The sequence below is a fragment of the Grampus griseus genome, assembly GCF_964374135.1.
Source record: "Grampus griseus genome assembly, chromosome: 6".
NCBI classification, from domain to species: domain Eukaryota; kingdom Metazoa; phylum Chordata; class Mammalia; order Artiodactyla; family Delphinidae; genus Grampus; species Grampus griseus.
The window spans coordinates 46260863-46288229 of record NC_139000.1 but is presented as its reverse complement, the minus strand read 5'-3'; the positions used below and the strand labels follow the sequence as shown (position 1 = coordinate 46288229).

Genomic DNA, 27367 nt, shown 5'->3' with positions numbered 1-27367 from the left:
ATGATACTCGGCATGGCAATCACTCCTGGAGAGGTGACCACTTCTCTTATAACTTGGGGGATGTTTTTTGTTTTTGTAAGAGCCCTAAGGAGCAAAGGGAGAAAGCGGGTGTCTCCTCCTGGCCCGTGGTCCTTCCCCATCATAGGAAATCTTCTTCAGCTTAGAGACCATCCTTACCTTACATTCATGGAGACGAGGAAGAAATACGGAAATGTCTTTCTCATCAGACTTGGCATGGTGCCAGTCTTGGTGGTGAATGGGATGGAAATGGTGAAACAAGTACTACTCAAAGTTGGAGAGGGCTTCCCTGGTGGCACAGTGGTTGAGAGTACGCCTGCCGATGCAGGGGACACGGGTTCGTGCCCCAGTCCGGGAAGATCCCACATGCCGCGGGGCAGCTTGGGCCCGTGAGCCATGGCCGCTGAGCCTGCGCGTCCGGAGCCTGTGCTCCGCAACGGGAAAGGCCACAGCAGTGAGAGGCCCACGTACCTGGAAAAAAAAAAAAAAGATGGAGAGTATTTTTCAGGCCGACCTAACATGCATACATTTTCTTTCCTGGCAGAAGGAAAGAGTCTTAGGTTTTCAGTCAATTATGGAGAGAGTTGGAAGCTTCATAAGAAAACTGCTTCCAATGCTTTACAACATTTTCTAAAGCAGAAGCAAAATCCTCCACTTGCTTTTGCTTACTTGAGAAACATGTCATTGAGGAAGTTTCTGAGCTGGTAAAAGTCTCTGCAGACTTGACTTCCAAGAATGGCAGCTTTGACCCAAGAGGTGCTATTACGTGTGCAGTGGCCAACGTTGTCTGTGCCCTTTGTTTGGGCAAGAGATGTGACCACAGTGATGAGGAGTTTCTTAGAATAGTTAAAGAGAATGATGACTTGGGGCTTCCCTGGTGGCGCAGTGGTTGAGAGTCCGCCTGCCAATGCAGGGGACACGGGTTCGAGCCCTGGTCTGGGAGGATCCTACATGCCGCGGAGCAACTAAGCCCGTGAGCCACAGCTACTGAGCCTGCGCGTCTGGAGCCTGTGCTCCGCAACAAGAGAGGCCGCGACAGTGAGAGGCCCGCGCACCGCGATGAAGAGTGGCCCCTGCTTGCCACAACTAGAGAAAGCCCTCGCACAGAAATGAAGACCCAACACAGCCAAAAATAAATAAATAAATAAATTTATAAAAAAAAAAAAAAAAAAGAATGATGACTTACTCAAGCCTCCAATGCTGCTAATCCTGCCGATTTCATACTGTGTTTCTGCTACCTTCCACTGCGAATTATAAATTCTCCCCAGGAGTTTTATCAGGCCCTGAATCAGTTTATTGCTCTACATGTACAAGATCATCTTACAACATATGATAAGGTAAGGGTTTAAATTCATGCCAGGACTGGGGATTTGGTGAGAAGTGAAAAAAAAAAAAAAAGGGTGAGATGCATTAAGAACTCAGACAACTTTATGTACTTCTTTGGTTCTTTCACTGTAATTTTTCCATAGTGAACCTTACCCAAACTATTGGTAAATGTGAGGTCCAATCAGAGCAATTATAGGGCAGTATTACTTAGATTCATGTAGGGACCATAAGAAGAGCTTTGAATTTTTTGAGACATCAGAAATTTCCCTATTGTGCTGATAAGGCACATACTTGAATTATGAATCTGTAATTGACTGATAAATGATGACTAGCATGTAGGTGAGCCTCCTGAAGAAATGACCCAATAATTTTGTTTCTCTAATTTTTCATCTGAAACTATCGGGTCTTAAAATTATCAGCATATTTTTTTTCAGAAAGTGTTTTGAATAATTATAAAGAATATTCTATAGGAACCTTCCAATTTACCCTCATATCCTACTTGAGTTTCTTTCCTATGAAGAAATGAACTTTGAGGTCATAACACATGTAGAAATGTTATCCATGTGACAGAAGCAAACCTTCTTATGAGGCCATTGAGATGTTTTTGGCCCAATTTGATGGTCCACAAAAGAGTAAATTTCTCTCTTGAAGTATGTATGTACTAGAAAGAATCCTAGTTCTTGGGGACCAATTTGCTGAGAGGAGGGCATCGGGAAAAAAAAACCATGAAAATGTGAGTAATTGAGCAAATGAAGAGATGTGAGGATTTAAGTCCCCTCCGATTAGAAGGAAGAGGCAGAAAACAATGTGTCTCAGGGTACCAGCAGGGAATTCTAGATCAGATACAGTAAGTAAAACAGTTTGTGAAATTCATAAATTTTGCTTCCTACTCCCTAACCTACTCTAGCCCCACTTCCTCTTCATGGTGATTATAGTAAAATCCTTACAATAGGTTTGAAAACCTCTTATTGTATTTATTGCTTAGCAATTTCTCTGTAATAAGTTAACCTCTGACTTTTCTAAGTGTGCTTCCAGACATAGGTATATTCTTTATTGATTGAAAAAAACTTTTAAGAAGAAATTTGAGTTTGGTACCTTGATTTTCTATTCTACATTCTTTTTTTTTTTTCTTTTTTGAGGTATGCCGGCCTCTCACTGTTGTGGCCTCTCCCGTTGCGGAGCACAGGCTCCGGACGCGCAGGCTCAGCGACCATGGCTCACGGGCGCAGCCGCTCCGCAGCATGTGGGATCTTCCCGGACCGGGGCATGAACCCGTGTCCCCTGTATCGGCAGGCGGACTCTCAACCACTGTGCCACCAGGGAAGCCCTCTACATTCTTTTAAGATTGAACATTGCCTTAAGATTAAGCATTAAGAAGCAAAACTGGTTGCAAGGTTTAAAATGATCTACCTATATTCTTTATATTCCTAAGCTAATTGGGTTCATTTCAAGTTCATTTCAAGGCTTTTCTTGCATGAGAGTCATATATGCTGTAAAATGTAGTTAGGGATGACTAATCATGTTAAGGTTTATATCCTCAGGACTATATCCAAGATAGCACTGATGCTCTGATTAATACATGCCACAACAAATATGCTGCTACCAAAACAGCCACCTTAAATGATGATGAAATCATAAGCACTGTGAATGACCTCTTTGGAGCTGGTATGTGAAAGTATTTATCAATATTTAAGGTGGGGCTTCCCTGGTGGCGCAGTGGTTGAGAGTCCGCCTGCCGATGGAGGGGACATGGGTTCGTGCCCCGGACTGGGAAGATCCCACGTGCCGCGGAGCGGCTGGGCCCGTGAGCCATGGCCGCTGAGCCTGTGCGTCCGGAGCCTGTGCTCCACAACGGGAGAGGCCACAACAGTGAGAGGCCCGCGTACCGCAAAAAATATATATATATATATTTAAGGTGAATCAAGATTAATTGCAATTTTCTGTTTTCTACTGTTTACATTTTAGAGTCTTTCCCTCTTTTGATATCGGCCATTTACTACTTTGATCCCTACATCCCACTCCCAGTACCTTTCCCAACCCATTGACATTTACTCTTAATTTGTTTAAGTGCTGTTTTTTTGTTTCATGTATTCTTATAAAATGGGCTTTATATTTTCATGTATTAGCGTGTATTCTAATATTATCATGAATTTTAATATATGTAAATTACCATTGTTATTTACATCTCCACTTATTTCTAACTTTTTTCATGAAGCCCTTTATTTTTAAGGTTCAATCATGGTTGTCAGGTGTATTTCTAATTTGCTTCTTTAATGGTTGCATAGTACTCCATGGCCAGCACCCCCTACATTTTACTAGTCTGCTGTCTCAGTAATGCAGATATTGGCAATGCTAAGATGACTATCTTTGTGCATCAGTTTTCCCTCCTTTTTCATTAATGGTCTTATGTTAAGAAGCAGAATTTCTGGGTCACCTAATAAAAGGATTCTTGAGTTTTTCATACAGATTACCAAAATCCTTTTCAGAAAGACAATTTATACTGCCACCACACTACTATCATTCTTACATTTCATAGTTTTTTTCTAAATCACTTTTACCTATTGATGGAAGAAATTTTCACATATTGAGGTGTGGGGAAGTCATCATGGTGGATACGTGATTTGGCTTGAGCTTTATGCTAACTAGTATGGCCTGTCAAACATGCACTGTACATCTGCTTAACCATTAAAAAAAAAGAAGAAGAATGCATTTATCAGATTGTTCGGAATGTCTACTTTGAAGATAGATATAATATATATGTCATCCCCCCTTCCTATGACACCAATGCTAGTACTCCTTTGAAGATGAAGTTTCCTTCTCAGACACCAAGGTCATGCTGACTCACTGTAAATATACTAACTTGTCTTTTTTGAAACCTTGAAGGAATGTACCCCTGTCATGTTTGATGTTTGTTCTTTGTTCTGACAAAATATAAAACTGTGGTTCAGGCAACCATGATGGAGCTGGATGGCCATTGTGGATGTGATTTCAGACACGTCCCTGCATCACTGAGAACTTGAATTTTCTATGCTGTATCAAACTCAAGGATAACACCAGCCATTTTTAAAACAATATCTGCTAGTAGCTGCAAGCTGCAATATTATGGTTAGAAGGTTTCCCCTTGTAACTAAGCAACCATTTCAGACCCCAGCCAACCCTTGTTGAACAACCACACTTACTTCTTGCCAGCTCCAACCATAATTCTTGACAGACAACCTATGTAGCTTTGCAGTTTTTGCCTATACAAACCTTCCCCATTTTGTATTCTGGGGAAACACAATTCAAGTGCTTCTTGAATCTGTGTCTCCTGGGCTATAGTCCTCAGTTTAGTTTGAATAAAACTCTCTTCTATACCTATTATAGATTGTTTTTTATTTGTGTTGACACTATCAAATTTCTTATAGTTCCTGTAAGATATTAGACTGCAGAAAGAAAATTCCCTTAGTGTAACAACAAAATTCTAAAGGTGTTTTAGTAGTTTCATTTTACGTGGAATATTCTTCAGACTTGTTTTTTCATTTCTTCTTTATGCGATAGTTATTGGCAATTGGGTTCACTTTTTTCTAGGATCTATGTATTTGTATTCCTGAATTTTCTTTGCAAACAGAGGCATTTGTTTGGGTTTATATTATTTTTCCTCATGCTCCCCTCTGCTCCCCCTCCCCACACATTTATATATATTTATTATTTTGATCATGATTTAAATCTGATGGATGCAGGGGTTATTTATCATACGAATTTGATCATGCTGTACTTAGCATTTCTTCTGCCAGCTATCTGATGCTAAATACTATCGTTAGAATTTGTGAGGACATTCTTTTAAAGCCTGAACACCACTGAGTACTAAAGACTGGGTGTGTATGGGTGTGATTAACACAACAAGTGGGCTTTATTTTCATTGGAATTCCATGAGATATCTAATAAATTTATTTCAGAAATATACAGTACGCCGAGATCCTGAAGTAATCAACAAATACAAAATTACGGCAAATAACTAAAATGATTAGAATATAGAAGAGTGCCACCAGATGTGCACAATCCAGTTAAACATAGTTTAGATAAAATGTGTGAAAAATAAGTAATATTCAGTGTAACACATTATTTATTTAAGCATTTATTAATGCAACAAACCTGGCTGAAATAATTTCATTTTGAATTCAAATAAGAGTAATAAAGAAAATTAATTTAAAAACTTCTACATGTGTCTGCTTCCGCTCTAGTGGTACATGATAGAATACTTTATTAGAAGAAAATAGTGAGTGCTAAACCACATATTTTATTTTATTTATTTATTTTTTTTTTTGCAGTACGCGGGCCTCTCACTGCTGCGGCCTCTCCCGTTGCAGAGCACACGCTCCGGACGCGCAGGCTCAGCGGCCATGGCTCACGGGCCCAGCCGCTCCACGGCATGTGGGATCTTCCCGGACCGGGGCATGAATCCGTGTCCCCTGCATCGGCAGGCAGACTCTCAACCACTGCGCCACCAGGGAAGCCCTAAACCACATATTTTAGTGGATAAAATTTTTGAGCACACTGTTTCATCCGATCTGCTGTATTATTAACATTTATATTCCATATTTGACTCTTCAAATTGATCATAGGGATAATTTAGTTTCTCCTTTGGCTATAGTCAGTCTCTCCCAAAATAATTTATTATAAGCTCGATTGTTAGATAATCTGCCAAGATAAATAATAGGTTGCTTAAACCTTGATATAAACAGAAAATTTTATGATGATCCAAATATGAATCCTATTATTTATCCAGATAGACCTAGGTCTTGGATATAATGTCCATGGCTCTACAATGTGCAAAATCAGTGTCTTTCGTGCAGCATTCATGACTTGTTTCGTTTGTCTTTTGATAGTGAATAGAGTCAATATATTCTGAATAGAAGTCCATTTTCTCACACCATACTGCACATTACTACAAACACCATTGTTGGCAACTGCATTTGGACAACTCACTTTTAGGATAATTCCTTGCACTGTGAAGTCATGTTAGAAATTTTGTGGCATGAGAACTGTTGAATCTACTGGCTCACTGTAAGAGATTGCCCTATTCAAAAAATGTAAAACCAAGTCTTGAGAAGAGATGATTGGTAAGGATTTTACTTTGCTCTGTAGCTACATTTGGGTGCAAATGAACCCGCGTCCCCTGCATCAGCAGGAGGACTCTCAACCACTGCACCACCAGGGAAGCCCTGATCACATTCTTTGATGTAGTATAAAGTTATCCTTGAGAAAAAGATGAAGTTTTACATAGAGTTTCTGGCTTTTATTTTCAATAATGAAAAACATCTTACCAATGTATAGATAATATCAAAAGTGAAGATACGTTGTTTAAAGGATGAATTTTAAAACAAAGCAAGTACACTAAAAATCAGTATTTAAAAAAATTGAATGTACTCAACCTTCCATTAGGCACTTATACAAACTTATGGCCTTGAAGCCAGATAAGTCCAAGTTTAAGTCCTGACTCTGTCTCTTCTGAGTTGTCACCTTGAGCAAGGTTCATAATGTCCTTGTAGCACAGTTTTCTCTTCAATAAAATGAGCATAGAACAGAAAAAGCATTCAATAGCTATGTATGATTTATGATATTAATTATTATTATACATAGATCATAGCCATTATCATTGTAACAATGGTTTATTTTGTAGTGAAATATTTCCAGTGTTTTCATTTGCCTTATAGATAATACCTATATATTTAAAACTTTTATTTTATTTTTTCTTGTGGTTGCAAACATGTAACATTAAATTTACTACATTAAACATTTTTACATGTACAATTCAGTAGTGTTGTGTATATTCACATTGTTGTGTAACAGATCTTTAGAACTTTTTCATCTTGCAAAAATTATAACTCTATGCCCATTAAACCCCAATTTTCCCACCTCTGTACTCCCAGCCCTAGGCAACTACCTTTCTAATTTATGTTTTTACGATTTTGACTACTTTAGATACCTTATATGAATGAAATCAGACAGTATTTTTCCTTTTGTGACTGGTTTGTTTCGTATAGCATAATGTCCTTGAGGTTCATCCATATTGTAGCAAGTGACAGGATCTCCTTCTTTTTAAGGCTGTATAATATTCCATTGCATGCATATACCACATTTTGTTTATCCATTCATTCATCGATGTACATGTGGGTTGTTTCCACCTCTCGGCTATTGTGAATAATGCTACCATGGACATGGTGGTACATATATCTTTTTAAATCCATGCTTTCAGCTCTTTTGAATTAATGGATCACTTGGTAATTCTTTTTTAAATATTGTGAGGACCCTTTATATTGTTTTCCATAGTGACTGCACCATTTTACATTTCTACCAGCGATGCATTAGGGTTCCAATTTTTCCACATTCTCATCAACATTTGCTGTTTTCTGCTTATTGGTAGTGGCTGTTCTAATGGGTAAGAGGTTAAGCCTATATTTTGAAATAAACGTTAATGTATAATAATTGTGTTATTAATTGGTATTCATATTTAGATTATTTTCCCTGGATTCTTAGTATTCAAATACAAAGTAACTTGAGGATCCAATTTTGCTAATACTTTTTTCCAAGACACTTTTTCTCTCTTTTTTCTTTCAGAGTTTGAAACAATATCAACATGTCTATATTGGAGCTTTCTTTATTTGATACACTATCCAGAAATTCAAGCCAAAATTCAAGAAGAAATTGGTAACATGCTTTCAGATGAAAAGTATAATTCTTATAAGAATATATTTTCATTTTTAAATTAAATTTTTTAAAAAACCTTTTTTTTTACCCAGATGGAAACATTGGGATGAAATCAACCAGGTTTGAAGACAGGAAAATTTTACCCTCCACAGAAGCTTTCATAAATGAAATATTCAGACATGCCTCCTTTCTTCCTTTTACTGTTCTTCATTGGTAAGGATATGCTGCTCCTTTGGGACAACAACTCTCCCAAAGGTGGTGTGGGGAGGAGTGAGGAATCTCAGGCATTAGACTGAATACTTTAAGTGCTTTAAAATCTATTGTATGTTAATGTTATTTTAATATTATTTAAAATCATTTTATTTTCTTTTGAAACCTTTAATGAAATTTTAACATAGAGCAAGGCAAATTTTGTGAATATTGTTTATAACTAAACTATGATGCCATTAACTTTCATCTTATATTTAAAAATTAAGGGGAGAGAGGATATAGAAATTTGGAACAATTGATAATCCAACCACAATATATGTTTGGCTATTAAGCGTTGTACAAACTCACTTAGCTTCCCCTTACGAGTAGCGTTAGCCGCCTGCTAATGTGATGTGGCTTCATTTTCAGTAGCTAAGAATTTTACTGAACAGTAGACCGAGGAAGCTAGTTGCCACAAACAGATTAAACAGAGTCTACATTTATAGATATTTGAAAGTTTACTGAACCTTATGCCAGATTCTCCAGATCCCAAATGCATGCAAGTATAGACTAAGTAGATAGGCTTTATTAAATATGTATGTGAACAACCAAAGTTCTGGTGGTTTGAACTGTTTCCATTCCACACAACTAAAATAAAAAATTAAATTCTCCGTGCTTTTTCTCTTCCCATCTTTATACAGCGAAGGAGGGGGAATGTCTCTCACGACATGTGGTAATCGGCAGAGCAGAATGCAGTGCCTCAGCCCAGGTATCTCCAAGGGCCAGACCAGTAGCTGAGCAGAGTCAAGCCCAGACAGTGAGCCACTCAGTCCCCTGTATTTTGCCTCTCTCATTTGCTCTCCATATTCACACATGATGCTATCTATTCACTGTGATCCCTTTTCTTCAGATCCCCTTTCTGGTTGAAGTAGACTTCATCTTTAACTTAAGTGTATAAAAAGCATCCTACATTTAAATATGCAGCTCTTCTGTTCCAAAGGCTTCTGTAGGGTGACTTTGGGTGCTTCATAAAAGAGTACGACCTACAAGCTTTACTAAGAAATCAGGAACAGAGAGACCTGCCAAGTTTACAGGCATTATTTGGGATGAAATGAAAGTGATCATAATCTTTGGGATCCTGAAAACACATCTGAGAGCCTCACTAATAGGGAGAAATATATTTTAGGAAATAGGTATTCATTATATTATTAGAAGTGAAGAAATAAACTAATATATCAACTATAAAGATCAGAGGCATCGGCCAATGAGAGTAGTGTGATATAAACCAAGAATTTTAGCACAAACGTAAAAGGCATCTTATATATTGATATGTTGTTTGGGATTAATCTGTTCTCCACTTGGATGTTTACCATTTTCCATTTAAAAGGACAAGGGATTAAAGAGCAGAAAATGGTTAAAATGAAATGAATTTTAAAAAGATAAATGGAAGAATCTTAGATAAGGGGGCAAAAGTTTTGCTATTATATATAACGTATGCACACACATACACAAAAGACCAAACAGTACCCTAATAAATATTTATTGCATGTGTGCTCTTTAAAAGTTATGTGGAAAGGCATTTTTATATATGAAGTTTCAGAAGTATATATTTAGAAAGAGAGACCCTACAATGAATAAATTTATACATTGAGTCCTTCTTTAGAATATATAGTCACTCATAGTTTAATATTAGTGAAATCAAATTTTACATGCTAGGTTTCCATAGGGTGGGAGCATGTGATTTTTATGCAGAGTAGAATTTGAGCAGCTGAATCCACAGAGGGAGTGTGGACAGGAATGTACTGAGAAAGGCAAGTGGCTATACCAGGAGCTGGTAATCCTTCCAACAAATGGCTCCATCCCTTTTTTGACCTTCTCCTTTGTTGGGTTTTGAGGGCACCCGATGAAGAATACCCATATTATTTGCCAAAGTTCAGTACCAGCTGCAAGATGAAAGTAGGTCAGAGAGAGTTTCAGATATTAACTTTTTTAATGATCAGAGCTAGTTTGCACAGTTTGGCTTACAGCTAGACCAAGGAGGCTTACTTATACTTTTTACCTGAATTAGACATACTTCTACACTCAGACTCTGGCAAAGTTGGACGACAGCAGTCTCCTCTGCACGAAACCTGCTCTTCAGCTCAGCCCATTAATAACTATAGATGAGATGTATTACCTTCTCTATAGGTTGGCTCATCAGAAAAGAGAACCCAGAAGTGGCTAAGACAAATGTGTCCAGTGACTGCTCTTAAACTCATCACATTGAAATGTCACTGCTTCTCTGGGGAGAAGTGAGTGTGAGGGCCATCTCAGAAGTTAGGGAGTGCCATATGGAAATATAACATGGCTTAATCTAAACTGTGCATAATTACAGAGGTATAAAAGGGAAAGATGTACAGTATACATAATGAAGTCTGAGTATGGGACTAGAAAAATAGAATACTTGTTCTAGAAGCAGCTTAGAGACCATCCAATACAACCAATATCATTTCACAGCTAGGAAATGAAACCATAGAGTAGATATGAGATTTGCCCAACATCTCACTGAGACCAGTATCTAGAGTTCAGATTTCCTAGTTCCAGTTCCATTCCAATTCCTAGTTCCTCCCATCAAGTACTAAATGATGTTATGTTTTGTTTTTCTAATCTGCTAATAGAAGCCAAAAACACATGGGGTACAAAGAAAATGTTTTATAATGTCCTTAATAGTTTCTGGTTGTATTCGAATGTGTCTACTTATGACCAACTCTGTCATAGAAATACTGAGATAATTTTCTAGAGATTTTAACTCATAGCAATGCCTGCTTAACAAATACAAGAAAAAGAATAAATTAGTGATTTGACAATAGGTAGAAGATATATCAATTAATGAACAAAGGGAGATTTATAAAGATGTCACATCATTATTGCAGTAAAAAATAACACTAACAAAAAATAGTCCATGCATCATGGGAGGCAGCTTAGGGATGGTTTATTTGAATTTACAGGATGCGTTGTAATGCTGCCTTTCTCTTTCCTACAGTACTACATCAGATACTACTCTGAATGGTTATTTCATTCCCAGGAAAACATGCACCTTTATTAACATGTATCAAGTAAATCATGATGAGGAAGCCACCAAAATTATTTCCTGAGATAAAATTTGCTTGGTTATTTGTTTGCTATTTATTAATCTGGGAAAAATTTACATTCTTCTTAACCAAACTTCATTCCCTCTGTTTCTCTTGAAAGAAGTTGGAAATAAATTCAGTTTTCTTTCCTCACAGATAATAGGAAGGATGAAATCTTAATACAGATTCATTCAGGGTAAATCGAATTTCAGAAGTGGGCTCACTGGGGGAGTTGTGAGCGAAGGACTTCGTGGGCTCACCCTCTGCATGTGTATGACCAGCTGATATTTGAAAAGCAGCCTGAAACCCCCCACTGGAGTGTAAGCCACCAAGCAGGGACTTGTTTTTTCTCTCCCTTTTTGTTTGTTTGCTTTTTCCTCAACCCCAGTACCTAGATCAGTGCCTGGCACATAGTAGGCACTCAGTAAATATTTGTGAATAAAATGCAACTAGAGGCTTGCCCATATCAACTACGGAAGGGCAGTCTGAGCCTAAGGTACCTCAGGCAGTGAAAAGTAAGGGTGATGAGTGGTGATGGCACTGGTGGGAATAACGGTGAGTACAGTTAATCTTTATAGACTCCCACTGTGTGCTGGGCACAAAAGCTCAGATGTATCTCCTCTGACCTCAACAGTAATCCTATATAGTGGTGCTAGCATGACCCCAATTTTACTGATGAAGAAACTTTCAGCCAGATTGAACAAATTACTTACGATCACTTGTTCAGCAGGTAAGAGAAGCAGGACTCACATCCAGTGTAAATCCTGTTTAATATGTAGATCTTGTTTAATGGAAATTATATGCTCCATGTGGTGAGGGCTTGATGTCGCCAGTAAACTGGTAAAGATTGCAATCTTTTCTTTTCCCCCCCTTTGGCCACCACACGGCTTGCGGGATCTTGGTTCCCAACCAGGGATCAAACCTGGGCCTTGGCAGTGAAAGCACCAAGTCCTAACCACTGGACCGCCAGGGAATTCCCAAGATAGCGTTCTTATACACTCAGCCGGTTGTATGTACAGTACTCTGTACAGCTTCTCCGTCTTCACCCAACATCTCATCTGACTGATGGCTTAGGCTTCAGGCTCTTAGGGAGGGAGGTGATTATCCTGTGTACCTAACAGCACCTTCACAATCTCTGTAACTAGCAAAATGGTAGAATACACTGCACAGACCGTCCCACTGGAACACTGATTGTCAGAGAGATTGATACATCCATTCTCCACCCAGTGATCATATTCGATAAACCTAAGCATTTTTAAACGCATTATAAGAAGAAATACAGTCAGTGTAAATTGAATGGCATTTATTTTCAGTTGGTACAACCCCAAGTATCCCAAGTGTTCTAGTATCCTAAGAACTTGTGATTGTATTGAATATTGAGTAATGATCAAACAAACTCAGTTAACACAGGTGCTGGTAAAGAAATACTATTTGTATGGAGGCACTTGTTTAAGTAAATGAGTATGTAATTCAGGACTTGATATTATGGGAAAATTATTCATGTTGAATCTAAAAGGTCACAAACTCAAGCACCCACTGAGCAGTGGAAAATACCAAAAATGAAAGAATTGTACTTTGTTGAAGCAGTGGCAAGAGGTCATCTGCTGCATCTAATTCAACCCAGTAAACTGTTGGCGAGCAGGGCATTGTCCCACTGTTATCAGCTCTTTCAGTTATAAAAAAAAAGAACGTGAAAATGTAGATTTTCATGTGGAATCTCCTGAGTTTTAAATGTCAGCAACAATTAACTATTTTTAAAAGATTATGAGAGCAAAACGAAGTTTCTTGGAGGACTGAGTATGACTTGTAAGTCCCCAGGTCCATGACCTCTGGGGCAGAGAGAAAACAAATTTTTCTCCTAGACAGAGGGTGACATCTATAGGCAAAGAGACCCAGTTCTTTATGAAGTCAAGTGAGTCCCTGATGTATGGCTTAAGATGTAGGCAACTCACAAACATTAGTTGTCGTAGACGAGCCAGATGTGGTGCCTGTAACAAAAAAAAGGTGGAGGGAGAAGAGAGAACCAAATGCACAACAATTTGGGAACTGTGGGCAACCCCCTCAATCAGAGCTGCTTTCAGGAGACCTGGCTCCTCCTGTGATGATGTATGAAGGCTATTTCCTAAACATAGTGAGAGAGCACCAGAGTGAGAGGTGTGTCTCAGTCTCATCATTCCTGCTTATTTTGCTTAAAGCAAAGGAGATTGAATATTTATTACCTTATTTATGCCACAATTTTGGAATATTCTAATGAGAATTTTGTGGAATTATTCATTTAAGATAAAAATTTAAATACATTTCATGTATTTTATTCACTACTTAATGAACCAGAAGTCATTTTAGTGAAAAATAATTGTATTAAATTTTATTATTATTATTTTTTTTTTGCCTCTCCCGTTGTGGAGCACAGGCTCCGGACACGCAGGCTCAGCGGCCATGGCTCACGGGCCCAGCTGCTCCACGGCATGTGGTATCTTCCCGGACAGGGGCACGAACCCACGTCCCCTGCATCAGCAGGCAGACTCTCAACCACTGCACCACCAGGAAAGCCCTGTATTAAATTTTTATGATAACTAAACCTGTCAACATATTAAAGGAAAGAATGACATATATACCTGTAATAATTATATAATTACATAGCTCCATAACTATATACATATATGTATATATAATTTATAAAGGATGTTCTGAACTTGAACAGAACACTTTATGCAAAACAAAATTATTATGGAAAAGTTGGCAACAAAGGTAAAAGTGATAAAATGATTCCTTTAAAATTTTTTATTTTTGTCTATTTTATACAGAACTATTTGGGATAATCCCAATTTATTTAGACCTGAGAGATTTCTATATGAAAACATGGAACTGAATAGAACTTTGTTGAGAAGGTGTTGACTTTTGGAATGGGAATCCGGAAGTGTCTCAGAGAAGATGTTGCACGAAATGAGATATTCATTTTCTTCACCACAGTTCTGCAGCAGCTCAAGCTGGAGAAGTGCCCAGAAGCCGAGCTTGACCTGACACCCATGTATGGCTTAGCCATGAAGCCAACACCATACCAACTTCAAGTAGAGACCCGCTGCACAGGTAGTTCCTGTTCATCGATTCTCAGACTGGGTGGAGGGTTTCTTGTTTAATTCAGAAAAATTATGGGCTTCAAATTCATTTAACAAGAAATTTAGAATTCATACCCCTGTGCTGTGCTGTTCAGTTCATTGTATGCCATCCTAGTGTAGGAGTTAATTTTTGAGTGTATGGGGTTTTAAACCCATGTCTCACGTGATGGTGTCCCAGGTGTCACTGTGTCACTGTGAATATGGAAGAAGGGAACGAGAACTGCTGGATGGAGTGAGCAGGAAAAGGAGTTCTATCTTCCTTCCCTTAACGCCAGCTACAATAGACAGGTGTACTGATATTTGTTTTAAATATTGGGTTCAGAATAAGAACAAGGTTCTGACTTTAAATATATTTCTTTCCACTGGACTAGGTACTAGGTATTCAAGAGGTCCAAAGAAGGGAGCTAGAGTCACCCAGAGCAGCAGAGAACATTCATGGTGATAATAGGTGGACTGAGCCAGATTTAGAGAGGCAGGGAATGGGACTTGAAGCGGGGGTGGGTTTCTTCAAAATCTATTTTTATGTCTGCTCTTATGTTTTCTGGATTATGAATTTAACTTCAGAGCAAATTGGTGTTTTTACAATGTTACTAATTCCTTTTGATACCTACTAGATATACGTGTGTATTAGTTTGCAAGGGCTGCCATAACAAAATACCACAGCCTGAGTGGCTTTAACAACAGAAATTTGTTTTCTCACAGTTCTGGAGGCTGGAAGTGTAAGATCAAGGTGTCAGCAGTGTTGGTTCCTCCTGAAGGCTCTTTCCTGGGTTTGTAGATGGGCTGTCCTCACATGGCCTTCTCTCAATGGCCACCCATCCCTGTGTCTCTCCTTTTTGTTGTAAGGACAACAGTTATATTCGATTAAAGCCTCATCCTAACAGCCTCATTTTAGCTTAACTATTGGGTTGGCCAAAGAGTTCGTTTGGGTTTTTCCATAAGATGTTACTGGAAAACCCAAACGAACTTTTTGGCCAACCCAATACCTCTTTAAAGACCTTATCTCCCAATACAGTTACATTCTGAGGTACTGGGGTTTGGGATTTCAACATATGAGTTTGCGGCAGGGTGGGGGGGAGATACAATTCAGCCCATAATAACATGTTATGAGAAAAAAAAAGACAGCAATTAAAAAGTTTTTCAGTATAGTACCCAGCACTAAGTATGTGCTTCTTTAATTGAACTTGTTAATGAGCTAAGGCATATAAAGGACATAAAATGGACAGTGAAAAACTAAGAATTTCAGATTGAAGCTTTAAGGGGAGTTGCATTATAAAGGGCTTGAAATCCAGGCGGAAGTTGAGAGCATGTCTGGAGTCTAATTCAAATGGAGAGAGCACTTAGGGATAATGACCTAAGACCATCTGGATGATGACCATCTTGACCAGGATGTTGCAGTGGAAGCCGAGAAGTTAAACAACTGACAGACATTGAGGATTAAAGTCAGGACTTTGTCTTTCTTTCCAAGTACAAATAAATTCAGCATAATCCTTGGGAATAAACAAATTGGATTGCCTGTCCTTTTTTGTAAAAGCTTTTGAAATTATTTGTATTATCCACGTGACAGTGTGTCAAACTGAAACTATCCTTACATTTTTTTCTGTAAAAAACTATCAAACCTTCTGTATATGCACTAATAATGGGGAGGACAGGAACACTATAGGAATCTTGTTATCTGTTTATCTGGTATTTTCTTTAAGGAATTGTGTTTTTCTAAAACTCTTATTTTGTTTTTTTTTTTAAACAGTAAGCAAATAAGATTCTATACATTTATTTTAACACATTGTATTGTAAAATGCTAATTTTCACTTTAACTCTGCTCCTAAGGCATGATTAGTGTACTGTTGGGCTTTTTGTATAATTCATAAGTTTGCAGTTTATGTAATTTTAGAAACATGGATAAGAATAAGACAGGGAAAAGAACATTTAAAAGCAAAATAGAAATAACTTTTCTTTTTCATTTAATTTCATTTTCATTTAATATGTAACGATGAGCTATTTTTAATTATATGTATTTACTTATCTGGAAATAATTTATTTTATGAAATATAATTAGACGCAACACAGTGTACCAACATTTTATATTGAAATAACTTATAACATAAACACTCTAAATAATCAACTGGAGACTACACACAGAATTCATTATGACGATGGAGCAATTTCTGCATCAGTGGTAATCCAAGACAAGTGAAGTGCTTAAAGCCATTATACATGAAGTAAAAAGAGTAATAGATATTAGATATCCTGCTATACAAAGGTACATATGGATGCTTACCACACTGTGCCCCCCTTGTAGCTACAGCCCCCTGGGGCTTTTGGTAACACCATGAAGATGAAGGTCAGACTAGAAACTATCCACTGCATGATGCAAGTGAGCACAGAATGTGTCTGGTCCCAAGTGTTTTTCAGAGACGAAAACTTGCACCAAAATTTATAAAGACATTTATATATTCCCACATTGAAATTCTCTAATTCCTTCCCAGTTAAACCTATACCTCAGATGTGATATCAACCCACATGACAGGATAAGAAATCAGAACCATTTTTGAGAGGTAGAAGGGGTCTTTGGGGATTTTACTCTCTAAATAATTATTAATTAGGCTGTAAAATCTACAGATCCAGGCTTCCAAGTGTGTGGACACATGATTTGATGTTTCAGATTCACACAGGACGTCCCCACAAAATCCAAGGTTCATACTTTAAACAACAAAAAAGGCACCGTACTATGTACACCTTAAATCAGAAATAGCTAAAGGGAGGTGTTTTACAGCTTAACAGGCTATAAAAAACAAATGCCCTATGAGGAATGCACCGTTGGCTTCCCCTTCAGATAAGAATAAAAGCAGGATGCAGGCAACTGATTCTCTATGACACACATTTTTAGCAGTAGGAGAGCTTAAAACAAAAATTATAAAAGTTTATATGTCTTTTCTATCCTTCAAGTTATTTACAGAGAATAGTTTACCTTAATTCAACATCACTATCAAGCCCCATCAACCATAAACTACACACATACAGGCAATACTGTTGCCTTTATCTCTACCCCTGTGGATGGAAGCATGTTGCATGAATGAATTTTCCAGCTAAGTGTGATGACCAAGTTCCAAAATGCTCATTTGAATGGATCTTAATTACTGTCTTTCTGATGTCTTAAAATGCATTTACTAAATATAGTTTTATCTTTTTCAGACTTTATATTGACATTTATTTCTAAGGGTAATGCACTGGGCTATAGTCATTTGATGAACTCCTGATCAATCCTCCATCCCTGCCTCAATACCTGCCTTCATTCATTACCTTAATGCTGACCTCCCCAGCTCCCTGCAAGCTCCACAAATGCAGGGCCAAGTCTGCTTGGCTTCCATTGTACCTCCAGTGTCCAGCACTGTTTCAGGCACATAGCAGACAATCGATAACTAGTTGTTCAGTGAATGCAGGAATGAATTAATGATTAAATGAATGAATCTAACGGAGTAGCAAAAGGAAGTATCCGAGATTTTCTAGTATGGGTAGTATTTCTGGCATCTCTGCTCCTATTTTAATTTCTACCTGTTGCCTCAGTCTCAAAATCTGTTCAGTGCTCTCACACCTGTTTAAGCTATAAGGTCCAGACCTCATCAAATACACCCTTAATTCTTTTTTTTTTTAACTCACATTTTTATGACATCAGATCCCAGCTGGATATCATTAGCCTTCCCCCATCCCCACAGGACCACTGTCAAAGTGTGTCCTAGCACTTAGGAAACTATCCAAAAGTAACATCTCAAATGTGCTCCAGAAAAGTCAATGTTTCTCCCGCTCCACCATCTTCATCTTGCCAACACACATGCATACAGATAGGCAGCTGACCATTCATTAACTTCACCAGACACATTTGTTGTCTAATGGCATCTGTCACTTCTCCTGCACACTCTGATGGAGAGAAGGGGTCACTGCTTTCTCCCTGTAATGTTTACACCCAAGGATGGGTGTTGGAGTTTACTTATTTTTCAATGGCTTAACTGAGAGTTAGGAGTAATTCTGAAAAAAGCTTACTTGAGGTTTGGGAATATTGGAAGGAATGACATAAACATACACACAAAATTATGTCCTATGCCCTACTGCTTAAGCCTAGGACTAGATTGTTCCTAGCACCTCATCCTGCACCAGTTCCCTGCTCTCTTTGCTCCCTGTGGACAAGAGCAGTTCCCTGATCCTCTACCTACCCTGCCCCCAGATTCCCATAGGCTTTGTATTTTGTGCTTTCTTTCTCTCTCTCTCTCTCTTTCTCTTTTTAGTTAGCTTAGCTAGAGGTTTATCAATTTTATTGATCTTTTCAAAGAACCAGCTTTTGGTGTCATTTATTTTCTCTCTAGTAATTTCTTGTATTCAATTCCATTAATTTCTCCTCTAATTTATATTGCTTTTCTTTGGCTTACTTTGGATTTAGTTTGCTCCTATTTTTCTAGTTTTCTAAGGTGGATACTTAGTTTATTGATTTTAGATCCTTTTTTCTTTTCTAATATATGTATTCAGTGTTCTAAATTTTCCTCTAATATGACCCAGAATGTGGTCTATCTTTGTGAATATTCCACATAAGCTTGAGAAGAATGTGCATTCTGCTGTTGTGGGATGAAGAAGTCTACAAGATGTCCTTTACTATTTAGTTGATTGATGGTGGAATTAAGTTCAACTGTCTTTACTGATTTTCTGCCTACTGGACCTGTTCATTTCTGATTCCAAACTAAAATTTAAAACTAAATAATGTGTGAAACATGCATGCAAACAGTTAATATTTCTAGCTACTGAATTATTGTGGAAGTTTATTTATTGGCATGGAGAGGTGATATATTTTAAAAAGCTAATGTGAAATATTGCATGTAACTATTAATTATTTTGTGTATATATACACACGGAAAGTGTAAGATGTGACATGCAAATAGAATGCCAACAAAAATATGATTTTTTTTCTATTTCAGCTTATGCTCTAAATATAGTATTGCATTTATTTGAGATTATAAATTTCCTCTACTTCTGTGAATTCACATAGGGGTGAAGAAAGGTTTCAGGGTAGCAAGTACCTATCACAAAATTCATGTGTTTGGTCTAGAGAGGGGGATGAATCTTCAGACTAGATGCATGAACTGTGAATTAAAACACCAGGTTATAGAAGTTTTGCATTAATTAAATTAAAACAAAAGCTGGCATCTGAGAATAAAGAAAGAGACACACACTGTTAGTATAAAACCTCAAAAGTCTGGGATCATTCATTGATCAATTAAGAAGCTCTACACACCTACATAACTAGATAAACTAACTTTATTTAGTTTTTAATGTGTGTTTTTAGGTGCCTACTTTAAGCCAGGCTCTTTAGATGCTAGGCATAATAAAAGATGACTAAAATATGATCTATAACTTCAGAAGCTCTTTAAGATAGAGGTGAATGATAAGTGTGTGTGTGTGCGTGTGTATGTGCATAGATAGCATATAAGTGTGTATATATATATATATATACACAATGATATAGTTAAATGTACATATCTTAATTGTTCTTTCTAAGACTAGTCATAAAAATTCAAGCTTTCTCGTTCCCTCTTCATGCATTCAATGGGGGTGTGTGTTCGAAAATTTCTTTGCAACTTTCTCTTTTTGTGAAGAGTCCTTGACAGGCTGAATGCCCTTTGTTGATCAAGGAGCTTCGTATGGTTCTGCCAACTTACCTCTTTGCACAGCTGGTCACTCTTCTAAGGAGTCTTCATTCTTTGATTCCTTTGTGCCAGCTTGGCCTATGTTATACTATTTCCTAGCATTCCATACTCAGTGGTCCTCACTGGGTTTCACCATGCCTCTCACTATTCTGCTTGGCACTTTGATTTTCATCTATCTATTTAGAATTGCCAACAGGTTTTACCATCTCACAGTAGGTGAGAACAGAGCGGTTTAGAAATTCAGCACCTTGGGATGAGAGTTTAACACAGCTGGAGGGCAGAACGTCACCTACCATCTTAGCAGTGCTTGCTTAGCTTAGTGTCTGGAACATAAAGGCCTTCAACATGTATTCAGAGGAATCACTTCCATTCAAGTGTTTATTGACAATGCACTTCATTGGGCCTCTGTGGGCCAGGGAATAGTACTGTGTGAAAAGGCTCTCCAAAGTTAAAACTGCTGTGGGCAGTGAAGTGATTTACAGGATGATATCTCTTTGGTTAACAATATTCTTACTCTACATGTTTCAGAAATTTGGGAAATGAAGCCAAGTATATGAAAACTATTCTTTGGAGCAGGAGCAATAATAGCTTCGGGTTTTGAAATAAGAATCAAAGGTGGTGGGGGGGTTCCCCGGTGGCACAGTGGTTGAGAGTCTGCCTGCCAGTGCAGGGGACACGGGTTCGAGCCCTGGTCTGGGAGGATCCCGCATGCCGCGGAGCAACTAAGCCCGTGAGCCACAATTGCTGAGCCTGCGCGTCTGAAGCCTGTGCTCCGCAACGGGAGAGGCCGCGATAGTGAAAGGCCCGTGCACCGCGGTGAAGAGTGGCCCCCACTCGCCGCAACTAGAAAAAGCCCTCGCAACAGAAACGAAGACCCAACACAGCCAAAAATAAATAAATAAATGAAATTTTTTAAAAAAAGAATCAAAGGTGGTGTTTTCCCCAGATTTGGGGGCAAGATAGATTCGAACCCAGTTACTCTATATATGGAAAGCTGCTGTTTGCTTTTTAGTTAAGATTTTTAAACAATTTCCCCCATTTAAAGAAAGTTAAGTTACTCACTTCTCCTCACCACTGCTTCTTGCTCTATACAACAAACGCAAGTTTGATGAGGAAATTTTTATTAAGGTATCCATACAGAAAAGTGCACAAAATGTAAGTTTAAAGCTTGGTGAATTTTTACAAACTGACCACCACCAGCATTCCACAGCCCCCCAGCCTTTCATTCCTCCTTAGTCTCCAATCTCTGTGCCTCAAGGATAACCCTTATCCTGACTTCCAATGCCATAGTTCAATTTGTCTGTTTTTGAATTGTACATTAAGGGAATGAAACAAAATGTGCCCTTTTGTGCTTGACTTCTTTTGTACCACATTGTGCTTGCAAGATTCATCCATGTTCTATTTGAAAGATTAATCAAGTTGTGTGTAGTTGTATTTCATTCATTCTCATTGTTCATTGCTATCGATTGTTCCATTAGGTGACTATACCAAAATTTATGAATGTATTTTATTGATAGAAGCCACTTGGGTAATTTCTATTTTGGGTCGTTATGAAGAGTGCTGCTATGAACATTCCTGTGCACAGTTTTTGGTGAATATATGTAAACTTTTTCGTTGGCGAATATAAATGTAGGACTGGAATTGCTGAGTCATAAAGCATTTGTTTTTTTAATTGAGAAATTCAAACTAATATTTCAGCATGGTTGTACCAATTTATACTCCCACCAGCAAGCTGAAAAAGTTCTCTGGTTGTTCCACATCCTTTTCAACAGTTGATATTTTCTGTCTTATTTTCTGTATTTTTGGTTTAGCCACAATGATGGCAAACATACCCTTATTAAAGAGACAGATGGTCAGATAAATCCCTGGCCTGTTACCTTACGTGAACTTGATTTTGGCAATGTTAGCTAGTTCATTCTCTCTTAATGAAATGAATCTAGGACAGATTGAGTGCTTTCATCCACTGAAGTCTTTCAAAAGTGAATGATCATCCAACCCCCTGCCACTGCCCCCCTCCCCCAAACACAAATGGTCTTAGCTCACAGTTACCAGGGCCTCCTGAGAAAGCAGTTTTTGCCAAGACTGTCTTTTTCCAATTTCTTTGGGAAGAGATTTTACAGGATTTCCCCCATTTATCAAAACAATTTCTGCCTTTAAAATGTATCTCAGTTATTATAATGTCTATGTTTAGTTTATAATTTCAGAGTGATCTAGAAGTGGTTATTTATATCTGTTTATTTTGTAACATATGCCTTTTATATTTTTCAGAATTCTACTTTTCGCTGAAAGAGTCGGTACTGAAAAAACAGGATGTTCTATCAACTCACATTCCTAGAATTCCTTTTTGGTCAGAAGTGTAAGTCTGTTGACCCTTCCAAATTTTGTCTCTCTGACAAGAAAAGAAAATCCAGAAGAGAACATTTTGAGATCGTATTGTTTTCCATTGCCCTTGTGTTTGTTTTGCTCTGTTTCACTCTATTATCCAACTAATACCATTCTGCCTATTATTTACCTATTTTAAAATAAAGACTTGGAGTAATTTTTCATATTTTTCTAGAAGTCTCCCTTGATTAGAAAGGTATTTCTGGGCAATAAAACTTAAGTTTTGACTGTGAAATTCTGTCAATAATTTGAGAAAGTTTGAAATTTCTTTCTGTTGTATGTACAGTAGGTGATCTTATGAATTCCACATGGATTTTATATGCAACAATCCTTCAGTAACTAGTTTCTAAGAAAAATAGAACCTTTTCCATACTTAATTTACAGACCTAGCTTTCAATTTCCTCTTCATTTTGTTTATGGTAAGTTTTGCCATGAAAACATAAGTGATTTTAAAATAGCCAAATATATGTAGTTTTTTCTTTATGGTTTTTGAGATTCCTATCATACTTAGGAAAGCCTTCTCCACCCCAAATTTATACAAATAGCCTCCTACCATTCCTTCCAATATTTTTCTTTAAAAAAAAAAAAGGTAGGCATCCAATTCTGGATTATCAATCATATCAGCAGCATTTATTAAATTAGGCACTCTTTCTCACTAAGTTAGATTAAAAACCACATATATACTTATCTTTCTGTGGATGCTCGACCATATCTGACTAATATATTTATATATTTATGTGCCAATATTACATGTTTTTGATTACAGTGACTTTATAGTTATCTTAGTATCTGAAATTCTCTCACTTTGCCTTACTTGTTCTTATTCAGTATTCATAAATTTCTTGGCTACTTTTAGAGATTTATTTTTGCATTACATATTCCAGAATTATTTTATATAGTTCCACAGAAAAGCTCATTGAGATTATAATTTGAGTTGTGCAAAATTTATGTATTAATTTTAGAAATACCAACATTTCTATGACAGTTCTTATTCTGGTTGTTTTATGTCCTGCATTTGCATTTCAAATTTTAATTTTTATGTCTTAAACTATTCTTGCTATACTTAGGTCTAAGAATTTTATTGTTTTGTCCGTATTATACATGTATATTATTTTTCACTTTAGTTTCAAACATTATTGTTAGGACTGAGAAAAAGTTATTGAGTCTCATGAAGTGTCCAGTCAGAGTTAATCTTGGGACTTTTTCAGGAGCTGCTAGAAGGAGATACTCAAAATGAAAAACATCTTGTCATGAGGAACCTGGGAAACAACTCAACATGAAGGAAAATAGAATCTAGAGGTGGAGACATAGTAAGTACTAGAGCTATTATTTGAATTTCTGGAACAAGCCATATCTGAAACCATTATCATTTGTCCTTTTCAATTACTCAAGCCAATAAGCTTCCCCTATTTCCATTTGATTTAAGCAAGTTTAAGTAGGTCTTATTTTTCTTTGCTTATCAAATAAGGTATGTATAGACATTTGAACTTGACTCTTCCAGATGACTTTGTTGCTGGGAATCTTCAGAAAACTGCCAAGTTACACTCTACTACTGTCATGGAAAAAAATAATTTAATGGTAGTAGAGCTGAACTTAAGAGAGGTGTTGAAATGTTACCAGAGTTGTGTAGGATGAAACTGAGATTGCTTCCTTAGAGCCCAGTTTTAAGAGGTACTGATACAATAAAAAGTATGGGGGATTACAAATACAAAACTGTAAAAATAAAGCAAATCAGTTGTGTGAAAGGATGATGAAGGACACTTATCTTCTATTGCCTGTACAATATAAATTTGATACATTAATATTTCCTTTCTAATGGAGAGTTTAGAACTTCATTTGACAATCATTATTTTATTCAAGGCATTTTTATTAATTAAAAAACAAACGTTAATTGTAAGTAGCATAATTATGTTCTTTTTTGTGTGTGTGTGGTACGCGGGCCTGTCACTGTTGTGGCCTCTCCCGTTGCGAAGCACAGGCTCCGGACGCGCAGGCTCAGCAGCCATGGCTTACGGGCCCAGCCGCTCCGCGGCATGTGGGATCCTCCCAGACCGGGGCACGAGCCCGTGTCCCCTGCATCGGCAGGTGGACTCTCAACCACTGAGCCACCAGGGAAGCCCTAATTATGTTCTTTTACTCGAAGAAAATAGAGCTTGAACCCACTATGATGTTCTGAAGTTTCTTTTGTGCCCATCTGTTTATCCAGAAAGCTGGTTTCTTCATTATTGGCTTCCTTACAACCCATCGCACAACTCTGATTTTGTTTATGTTTCAGCTTTAAAGTCATACTGAGGCCAGTCAACAGCTTTCAAATATTTGATCATGTCTGAGATTATATTTAGGGAACTCCTTTGCTTCCTGTTGAAAAATAGTTGAGGCTCAAATAGGATTTGGAATGACCACTTATCACTCAGGGTTTCAAAACGTAACTTTTGTATCAGTTGATAATTCACTTATTCATTCTTTCATTTCACTCCACATATGTTTAAGTGGGTATGACTATAATCCAGGCACTTTTCTAGGCACAGCATAAACATCACCAGAAAACAAAGATCTTGCTCTCATGGAACTTAGATTCCAAAAAGGACAGAGCAAATAAACCTATAAGCAAAATATAAATTATGTCAAGTGGTGGTAAGTACTATGAATTAATGTGAAGTAGAGTAAGGATAGAGAATGCAGGTGGGGAGGGGTGAGGATCCCCTTTCATATGATAGTGAGGAAAGTTCCCTTTGATAAGGTGACCTTTATGCAAAGAGTTGTAGTGAAGTAAGTACTAAATGGATATCTAAGGAAAGCACATTTTGGACAAGTTAAGAGACTCTGAGACACAAGTATGCTAAGCATATTTAAAAAGTAGCAAGAACATCTAAACGGCTGGAGTAGATTGAGGATCCAGGAGAAACAGGCAGCACGTGGAGGGGGGCTTGATCATAAGGGATATGATATTTGTTCTAGAAGATTGCTCTGTTTGTATATGAGAATAGACTGTAGAAGGGCAAGTGTAAAGAGCTACTACACACCTGCAAGATGGTTGCTAAGAAATGACATTAAATTTTTCACCGTGGAGGTCGTTAATGACCTTGACAAGATTAGTGTAGAAAAAATAAATTTTATGTTTCAAAATTATACATTTTCTTATAACATTTCTTATATAGAAAAGTTACACATTTTCTATAGCACCCTCTTCTGGGCTTTCAGTGAAGCGGCTATTACAGTAACACAGAAGAGAGATGATGGTGCTTGGACAGGGAACACTAAGTGAGACATGGTCAAATTTGATACATTTTGAAAATAGATGAAGAGAATTTGCTGGATGTGAAACAGAGGGCTTGTATCAATGTTCTATCAGAAAAGATATGGCACATTTAATTAAGATAACTAGCGACGTGTTTAATAAAGGAATTATTTAGAAAGATGTGAGCAGGGTATAGAGGAACACAAGGAATAGTACAATGCCCTGAAGAATGAATATAAAAACCTGTGTTAAGCGGAATTTTAACAGACTTGCCTTAAGGAAAACACCCAGCTCAAAATTGCCCCATGAGGATATAGATGAAGGAATCAGTACTTTGACCTGCCTCCACAGGAGCAAAGGTTCCCATTGACTAAAACCAATTGCAAAACAAAGGACAAGGGAGAACCTTGATTTAGCTCCTACAGGTCAGCTTTCAGTGTCATGCATCAGGGTGTGGAAGGGTGGAGAATGAATCTGGAGAGACAAATGGAAGATATCCAGGATGACTCTATGCACTTGGCTCGAGTAACTAGAACTGCATGAGGATCAGTGTGTGTGTGTGTGTATGTGTGTGTGTGTGTGTGTGTGTGTGTGTGTGTGCGCGCGTGTGTGTGTGCGTGCATGTGTGTGTGTGTGTGCATGCGTGTGTGTATGTGTTAAAAAAAGATAGATAGAAAGAAATTGAAGTAGAATTTTGTATAACACAGTTTTAAGATGGCAACATGACAGTAAATGTGAATTTTTAAAAAGTGTGTCCAGACTTCCCAGAAGAAGTTAAGATTGAAGATATAGTATTAGGAATTTTAAGTCTAAAGCTGGTATTTAAACCCCCAGAACTGGTTGAAATCACCTAGGCAATGAGTACAGATGGAGAAGAGTTTATGAAAATAATCCAGAGGAACAGACAAAGGGGACAGCAAAAACATTTTTTTCAAAAAGGAAGAAGTCATTAGTTATGTCAAAAGCTGTTAATAGCTAGAGCAAAATAATTTCTGAGAAATGACGTTAAATTTTTCAGTGTAGAGGTCGTTAACGACCTTGACAAGATTAGTGTAGATAAAAATTTTGTGTTTCAATAGAAACTATGCTTTTTCTGACAACCCTTCTGGGTTATCAGATTGGAGCCCAGTTCATTGCCTTTGAGCTATTTTGCAACTCTTTGTAAATGTGGGTAACTGATAGTAAATTCTGACTTGTCTGATAGTATTTAATGAACATTTTCTATCCAGTTTGGTAGTGACTTGATTGGCTTGGAAAAACCACAGTTTTGTCTCCATTTGCAATTCATTTCAATATTCCTTCAATCCATATGAATTTGTACTGTTTTGAGTTTTCCTTTGAACCGGTTATAGCATGGGCCTGGTTCTATTCATAAGAATAAAATAATTTCTTTAACACACGTCCATTTTTCATCTATGTTAAAATCATGATTTTTACCTTTTTCTGAAAATTATCTTTTAACATTAGTTTTGGTGTACTGATGTGGGCAAAAAATTGACTCAAATATATTTAATAGAAAATGGGGTCAAGATAGCTGATTTGATATTCAGAAAAATCTTTTTTGGTAAAGCACATTGAAAAATTTCAATACAATTTAACTATCACTTTTTT

At 37.4% G+C, this 27367-nt stretch overlaps 1 protein-coding gene across 1 annotated transcript; it reads left to right on the top strand.

Moving 5' to 3' along the window:
* LOC309823774 (cytochrome P450 1A1-like) lies at positions 1-23823 on the top strand (the record flags this gene model as incomplete). Its single annotated transcript, XM_082656335.1, is given in 12 exon segments — positions 1-310; positions 527-637; positions 640-903; positions 1210-1355; positions 2886-3009; positions 7942-8031; positions 8124-8244; positions 11243-11329; positions 14135-14205; positions 14208-14417; positions 22405-22492; positions 23727-23823. Coding segments are annotated over 12 exon segments (1632 nt in total). The 3' UTR covers positions 23737-23823.
* Positions 23824-27367: the final 3544 nt, after the last annotated feature.